Source organism: Ostrea edulis, chromosome 3 (genome assembly GCF_947568905.1).
Source record: "Ostrea edulis chromosome 3, xbOstEdul1.1, whole genome shotgun sequence".
NCBI lineage: Eukaryota > Metazoa > Mollusca > Bivalvia > Ostreida > Ostreidae > Ostrea > Ostrea edulis.
Genome location: NC_079166.1, coordinates 71,701,266 through 71,709,944, shown reverse-complemented (window position 1 = coordinate 71,709,944; position 8,679 = coordinate 71,701,266). Strand labels below are relative to the sequence as shown.

Sequence of the window (8,679 nt, the reverse complement as noted above, 5' to 3'; positions counted from 1 at the left end):
TTCTTATTTTATTTTGCTTCTTTCTCGCACCTAAAACTAACTGACGCCATTATCCGTATCCAGTTCTTAAAAGTATTAGATATTCAAGGATGTGATAGGCCAATGTATCTAGATGTGCAGAAATGTTTTTGTTTTCATATTGAAGGGGGTTAAGGTACATTTTAGGGGGATCAAATGGGCGTGGGGTTTAATATAGAACTCTAAGGGTGGAATTAATTCCAAAATTCAACAGATATAACTTGGAAAATATGATAGAGTCCTTTGGGTCTTCCAAAAAAAGAAAGAGAATGACAGGGCTTACAAATTAGTATCAAGGTCAAGTGACTCCAGTAACCTTGACCTCTCACCATGAACATAAAAACTTGAATAACTTTAAAACGGGACTAATAGCAAAATGGAATCTTCAGAAATGGCAAGAGGATGACAGGACCTACAAACTAATATCAAGATCATGTGACTCCACTGACCTTGACCTCTGAACTTAGAACATAAAATTGGTATTGCTTAAGAGCCAGGTCTAATAGACTGGGATCTTCAGAAATGAAAGGATGATGGGATCTACAAATTAGTATCAAGGTCAAGTAACTTCAGAGACCTTGACCTCTGACCTTGAACATACAAACTCATATAACTTTAGGAATGGAACTGATAGAGAGATGGGGCCCTCAGAAATGATAAGAGGATGATAAGATCTACTAACTAGTGTCGACGTCAAGTGGCCTCTGACCTTAGATCATAAACTTGGTATTACTTTAGAACCAGGTCTGATAAAGCGATGGGATCTTAAGATATGATTAAAGAATGATGGGATCTACAAATTGGTATCAAGGTCAAGTGACTCTGGTGACCTTGATTTCTGATCTTGAATATAAATCTGATATAACTTTAGAACCAGGATTGATAGAGACATGGAATCTTCAGAAATTATAAAAGGATGTAGTGATCCACAAATTAGTATCTCTAGTGACTTTGACCTTGGTTATAAAACTTGTATAACTTTAGAACTGGGACTGATAGAGTCATAGGATCATCAAAAATTATGAGAGCTAGATGTTGGGACCTACGAACTAGGATCAGGGTCAAGTGACACCAGTTTTACTGAAGGCAAAAAGGGGATTTTTTTTAAATTTCAAAATCAAAGTCCTCGTGATCTAGATTTTTTAAATGAAGTTAAAATTGGCATGGATTTTGCCAAAGGAGGAAAATGGTAGTACTCAGATAAAGCCACGTTTATACAGCCAGTACTTCGTTTGGGAGACTTTATAATAGGTAGATTATAATAATATCTTGTTCTACAATATTCATAAAGGTATTGAAACGTGCATATTTTGAATGTTTTTCATTTCCATGGAAACTATGTTGTTGAATTTTGGGAATTTCTATACAGCTAGGGTACATACTCGATTTCTCACATACCATTAATTTTTTTTTCTTATCTTAGGACGTTTTGTGAAATCAAAGTGCACATTTGTATCAATTTAGATTTTCTTGAGTTTGCATGAAAACTGCAGGTTGAACTTGGGAGTTTTTGAAAATGTTTTGTAGCTTAATAAAAAAAAATATGTTTGTTCTGAATTCATAGTGTTGCAGAGACATTCAAATTGTTTGTGTTACATGTACAAGAATTACCGTACAAGTGTTGATGAAGATATATTTAGACCTTTCTGATATACATATAAAATTTTATAATTATATTAAAAATGCAGCTTAATGTGTACCGGTAGTACTTAAAGGAGAGGAAAAAATCTGTGGCTGGACCGAGAATCAAACCTGGGACTTGCATTACTAGTCAGGTGCTCTAACCACTGAGCTATTTAGGCCAATATCAACGGTCCTTTTAGCCCTAAATACTACAATCCTTCCTCCTTTAATTTGCCTTTGCCGTCAAAGGCACACAAGCAAGATTATTTTTGTCCCTGGCAGGACTTTCACCTGCAAGTGTGGGGGCTGGTCAACGCCACAAACTGTTGTAGAGGAGGGGAGAAAATCTACCTGGACTAAAAATTGAACTCCCTGCATTACTAGTCAGTAGTTCTAACCACTGAACTATCCAGGCCGATATCCACTGTTCATATAGCCCCATCTACTATTGTTGTATGGAAAGTTTCAAGGAATTTCACCAATTTTTTCAGTGATGACTCGATCTTTGCAATAAATGATCTTCTTGGTTGATTTATTTGTAGGACTTCTCCGAAAACATGTTTTCATGTGGAATTTTTATATAAAATAATTTCCAAATTCTTTATTGATTACAGACTACAACACTGAACATGGACATTTAAAAACAAGAAGTCTACAGGCCTTAATGGTCATCTAAGTATCATAGTGACAGCCCATACGTAGAAAGTCAGGGAGTCTGATATTTATGGCAAGCCCTTTTACTATTCATTTGTGAAATAAAATATCTCTTTAAATAAGAGATATATCTCTATTGGTTGTAGAGATATCTCTGTAAGTTAGAGAGACATCTTTATATGCTAAGGAGATATCCCTTTAACCAAAAGAGATATATCTTTAACTAAATGAGATATCTCTTTAACTAAAAAAGATATCTCTTTAAACAAGAGAAATCTCTTTACCCTTTTGAGATATCTCTTTAAACAAGAGATAGCTCTACGCTTGGTAGATATCACTTTCTCTTTCAGATATATCTTTGAAAGGTAGAGAGATATCTCAAAGACAAAGAGATATATCTCTAGCATAAAAAGATATCTCTATCGATGTAAAAAAGAGACATCTTTTTAAGTTAGAGAGATATCTCTTTAAATTTTCAAAATGAGATATCTCTTTAACTTAAAGAGATATCGCTTTAGATCACCCCCCAGCTATCATAATCACTTCTCCCTGTTGCTTTGCCATTGATATAATGCAACCCTATATTTTAACCAATCAAAATACTTCTTGAGTACAAATGGTGGAAAAGGTTGAAGACGTGGTTGGGGTAATATTATCAAGTTGCCGAAAGGTTAAACCCAGTCTACCTCACATATTTCATCAATTCATCGTCTTTGTTTTTTTTGTTACCTGTATACATTTCACATGCATTAAACGCAAAATTTCCCGGGATTACAGCCATCATGGTAAGGCTTCCGGTTAAGGGAGAATTCCTTAAGTATTCAAACTAATAAAAATATTGGAAAGAGATATCTCTTTCTCTTTGAGATATATCGCTTTTTCAACGATTAAAGAGATATATCTTATATGTTGAGAGATATCTCTCTAGGAATTCTTAGAAACATATCTCTTTAAGTGAAAGAGATATCTCTCAAAGTAAAAGAGATATCTCTCAGAGTAAAAGAGATATATCTTTAACGCAAAGAGATATCTCTCTAAATGAAAGAGATATTTCTCAAAGTAAAATATATCTCTCAGAGTAAAAGAGATACTCTTAAAATGAAAGATATCTCTCAAAGTGAAAGAGATATCTCTCTAATTGAAAGAAATATCTCTTAAAGTGTAAAAGATATATCTCTATGTGAGAGAGATATCTCTCAAGGTAAAAGATATATCTCTCTAAGTGTAAGAGTTATCTCTAAAAGTAAAAGATATATCTCTAAGTGAAAGAGATATCTCTTAAAATTAAGAGATATTTCTCATATCTCTTTTAAAATTAAGAGATATCTCTAATTTTAAAGAGACATATCTTTGATTTAAAGATATATCTTATTTTTCGAATAAATAGTAAAAGGGCTTGTCACAGATATTTGTAGTTTACAAAATGCATCGTATTATCATTCTCAAAAAGGCATGTAAGCAAAACACCAAATAATCAAATTAAAAAAAGACAAGAGAGGAAAAAGATTTCACAAGTTTTAAACATAATACGTACAGCATAACAAGATGAGACCCACAACCCTTATCAGTTACCTGAGTATTAGTCAAAAGTATCGATCGCTATCCCCAAGGGCTATGAAATCTACAAAAATTTCTTGTGCTGCATATCTAGGCTAAATTCTAATATTCAACAACAGTATGAAATTAAAGATGTGTCTCTAAAACTTACATGCTCCTGAAAGCTTGATGAAAGACTACATAATGCATGTAACAATACACAATATGAAGGATTTGGACCCCTCCCAGAGTCAAAACCCTGGGTTGTGAAATTCACATTTTTGATACATGTCCTTTTCTTCTTTTCCTAATTATGCATTTAGTCTTTATACTGTATCTGTTAACGTACAGAAGTCCTCAAATGATAAAGACAATGATCACTATAAAAGTTTTGGCCCCACCCTTAAACCAAAACCCATAACACATTTAACCACTGATCATTTTTGCCCCACCCTGATACATGCACCAAAACCCCTCCCCTGGGATCATCAAATTTACTACCGCTTAAGCGAATCGGACACTTGGCTTGCGAAGATGGTCCCATAGGTTCATGTATGTACATGAGTTAACTCAGGTGACCTAAAATGATAAACAATGAAACTGAAAAGGTTTATAAAATACATTATAAGGCGAAAGCTTTACAAAACAATGATCCCATATAGAAAGAGAGTAATGAAATAGTCGCTTCTATCATCAATGTTCCCCACTGGATTGGGAAGTTACGTGCACATATCTATAGAAGCGGCCTAGAATGAAATAAAATGAAAGTAGGTAAAGTGGGGTTTTCCCCAACTGAAAATTTTCATAGTTATACCAAGCGATGGATTCCCCAAGTTTAACTCCCCAAATGTAAGTAACAAATTATACCGAATAGCGGGTCTAAAATTTGGCGATTTGCTGACTGAAAGATGGACTAATCATTTTAGCGGAATAAATTTTGGCGGACGGGGTAGATTTTTCTCTCTTTCAAATACTGAAGCCGCAATTGAGTGCAGATTTGGCGATTTAAATTTTAAATTATAACCCCGCGGAAAAAAAACCGCTATACGTTATCATACCAATTATGAATTTATTGAAATTCGTTTTAAACTGAAAGTCACCATTATTTAATTTCTTGTATCATGAAAGTTTCTACACTATATTTGTCAGTGAAACAGGTATACGGCATATGTCAGACTCTGTGTTTGTGGGACTGTGTCGTACAGTGGGGACATCACAACAGGTGGCAATGCGGAGAGATGTGATAGACATTGAGGAGATGGTGATGAATAAAGTGTTGACAGATTGCCATATCATGGAGATGAGGAGTGGAAGTGAGAGAGAAGGGTTCAGAATGAAGGGATCAGATATAGATACAATGTATTGTATTAAAAATCACCAAGTGATATGGGACTTATTTCAGATCCAGTTTTACAATGTACACAGACAATCCCTGATTCTCTCCGTCTCTTCTGAAAGTTCACTCGGATTTACTTTACTTCAGTTACTGACACCAAGAGCAGATAGCAGAGTTATCTCAGCATTAGTCACAATGAATGGTGGACGTTATATATCTAGTTCTAAATACAGAGAGATTACATGTTCTATTGTAATACCTAACTCTACAGTGCATGGTCCATGCGGCAGTGGATTGTTTGGAGGATCTCTAGAATATGACAATGCCCACTGTTTTGCTTCTGAGTTTTGGCCTCCGTCTGCCTCCTCATGGATAGACAGATGTCAAACATGGCCCCAGCCACAGGTTGTTAGGGATATAGTCAGAAGAGGATGTCACTTTGTAGCAATAGGACACAAATTAGGAAATCATGAAAGCAATGAATGGAGAATTTCATTTTCTCTGGCAGAACAAAAACTTGTGTACTCAATGAACCACTGTCAATTCTTAACTTATGGTTTACTGAAATTGTTCTTAAAAGAAGTCATTAACAACGGATTAGGAGATGATGAGAAATTACTGTGTTCCTATCACATGAAAACAGCAGTTTTCTGGATGATTCAACAAAACACAATACCTAACTGGTGTCCACAGAATCTCCTGAAATGTTTCTGGTACTGCTTTAAACTCATCCTTAAATGGGTGTATGAGGGAGTCTGTCCTAACTTTTTCATTCCAGAAAACAACATGTTTCTCAGCAATATTTATGGCGAAGGACAAAACAGATTATTTGTTAGACTGTTTGGTTTCTATGAAAAAGGTTTAGCATCCCTGCTACACAGTCCCTCCCTCAGGTCCTATATCATGAATGTCCTTTATATCCCCAGACTCAGTATTTGTACAGATGAACACACTCTGGTATCTGAGACCGAATTCGATATAGAAATGTTTATGGAGTTATATAAACATAATAATGCACCTCCCTCACCAGACTTCTACCTCAATATGAAGTACCTAAACACAGTAGCACAGTTGACAGTCTCACCCCTGACACAGAATCAAGTTCTCGTGTTACAGGTATTTACAGCCTCCTTCCTTCAAAGAGCTGCTTTTACATTACAAAACATGTACAGCCACACTGAAAACAAGCTGATTTATATTGCTGACAGAATGTCCTGTCACATGTTGAAACTCACAGCCAAGTTTGGGTGTATTTCTGACAGGTTGTACATTGCAATGTATTATTACAAGACACTCAGATACACAGAAGCTTTGTCTGTGATAGAGATGACAAAGGTAAACTTAGCTCAGCCATATGTGATGTATAACTTCACAGTAGACACAGAGAGGTATACTGAGGCTGTAGGGGGACAGTCCTGGTCTACAAAGTTAAGACATGTTGTAGCATGGAATATCAAATTAAAGAACAAAACCCTTTATATCAATGAATTAATGACAGAGCAGATAGTTTCCTTACAGAACAATCAACACACATTGTCCATCCCACCCCTAGTTGCGTTATACATGATGGAGTTCTTGTGTTACAGACATATTGACACAATGAGAGCACAAACAGCTCTTAATGATCTACAGGTCCTAGTTCACCATGATCAGGGGGTGTATGTAGCTGTGCACTTAAGAGACATATCATGGCAGATCCTGGGTATCTGTCAACAGATCTCGGGGAACCTCCAGGCTGCTCTATACTCCTACCAACAATCACTCAAACAATATCCACATCATAAAATCCAAAGTGCTACACTAACGAGAATACATGAACTCGGATAAGAACAGTATAACTCGTATGCCTTTAGCTATTGGATGAGTAACTCAAGTCAAATATGTTTATCATATAAGTATATTTCAGATGTTAATGTTATCAGTTGCTCGAGAAATGGATTAGATATGTTGTTAGATTGATGAAAAGTTATTTGATGGACACCTAGTCAGTTCATCAGTAGACATGAAACCTAAATGTATTGGATTTTGGATTTCGAATATATTCATTAATAACACTATGTTCAAAACTCGTCAGCAATGGTGACATCTTCATACGAGTGAAAATTTCTCGAGGAACATTAAACAATATACAATCAAACCAACCAACGATTACAGACCGCACAAGAGCACAGCATGCTCTGATATAGATTTTCAAACTTTACATGCATTTGAAATGTTAGTGGAATTATTGTTTTTGTGTCTGCGGGATTGATGTAAATGTATTCTTAAAATATTTCCAAAATTAAATTAAGGTAATAAACACTTAATTGGGGATTGATATCATTGTTAATATTTGAGTTGTATATATAGAGATAAATTAAGCATATTGACATAATAATATAATAAACAGTATAGTTGTCACTTTGTTCTGCGTTTTTTGGAGTTCAATTTATTTAATTTATACTTAGTCTATATATTTATTTATTCATTCATGAAATACAAAAAAGTGTGTGCAATATTTTGTGGACTCAAGCTATTTTTTGCAGATTCACTAGAAGTTCAAAGTGTGGGGGGGGGGGGGGGGGGGGGGGGGGGGGGGGGGGGGCACTTGGCAATAGAGTACATAATACATAAACGCTTAACAAATTAATTTGTTCTGATGTTCAATGAAAGATAAATACATACAGATTTAGAGAGGATACAGCAGTTTACCAAAATTTCAGATATAATAATTAATCATAGATCATGGGGGGGGGGGGGGGGGGGGGGGGGAGGGGGGGGGGGGGGGGGTAGAGATAGGGAATAAGGCCTGATTTAAATGCTTCAATCCTCATTTTTCCTTTTATTGGAATTGTATGCATATTTAGCAAATCATAAAACTGTGTACAAAAGATTCAAGAATGATGCTTGAAAGCAAATATGAGACTCCCTGACAGGTCTATGTACTGACTATGGTAATCAAGTGACTGTTAAAGCCTGTGGGCCTTGGCTTAATATAAAGCCTGCATGACTAACAATCTGTCATGTGCCTCAAAGGATTCCTAAACAGGGCTTGATGCTAACTTTTTATGTCACCAGTCCAGCCCGACTGATAGGGTATAGTATCAACCAGTCCACAGAAAAAATTACCAGTCCGACAGAGTTTTCATGAAATGATTAAACTTATTCCATTAATGTTATCAAAATGAAGTTTAATTCAATATGCCTCAGACAATAATGTAACACTTATGTGGGATTTAAAATTTATGAATCAGATTCGTCTGATATCTACAGGTCGAAGTAGATATATGCCAATTATGTGTATAAGATTCCATAAACTGCATATTTTCCAAAATGATGCTTTAGAAAATTAACCAGTCCCATCGGACTGACTAAAACAAATGTTAGTCAGTCCGCCAGACTTATAACCAGTCACAGACTGACGGGCATATGTTAATTCCGAGCCCTGCTAAAGACCTGCAGGTCATCTCCTGTAAGACCAATTGTAAATGTACATGTATGCAAGTAAAATACGGAATAAAAAACAAGAGTTG

At 35.5% G+C, this 8,679-nt stretch overlaps 1 protein-coding gene across 1 annotated transcript; it reads left to right on the top strand.

Moving 5' to 3' along the window:
• The first annotated feature begins 4,642 nt into the window (after positions 1-4,642).
• Positions 4,643-7,572, top strand: LOC125673783 (uncharacterized). Its single transcript, XM_056158794.1, has 2 exons — positions 4,643-4,680; positions 4,981-7,572. The coding sequence occupies exons 1-2, from the start codon at positions 4,652-4,654 to the stop codon at positions 6,992-6,994; spliced, it is 2,043 nt and encodes a 680-aa protein (XP_056014769.1). The 5' UTR covers positions 4,643-4,651; the 3' UTR covers positions 6,995-7,572.
• The last annotated feature ends 1,107 nt before the right edge of the window (positions 7,573-8,679 follow it).

What these genes read in the sequence shown, in the direction of transcription:
- LOC125673783 (XM_056158794.1), top strand. Translation starts at nt 4,652, where the DNA reads ATGGATTCCCCAAGTTTAACTCCCCAAAT. An exon ending in CCAAGTTTAACTCCCCAAAT is followed by an intron (nt 4,681 to 4,980) that starts GTAAGTAACAAA and finishes TATATTTGTCAG; the next exon opens with TGAAACAGGTATACGGCATA.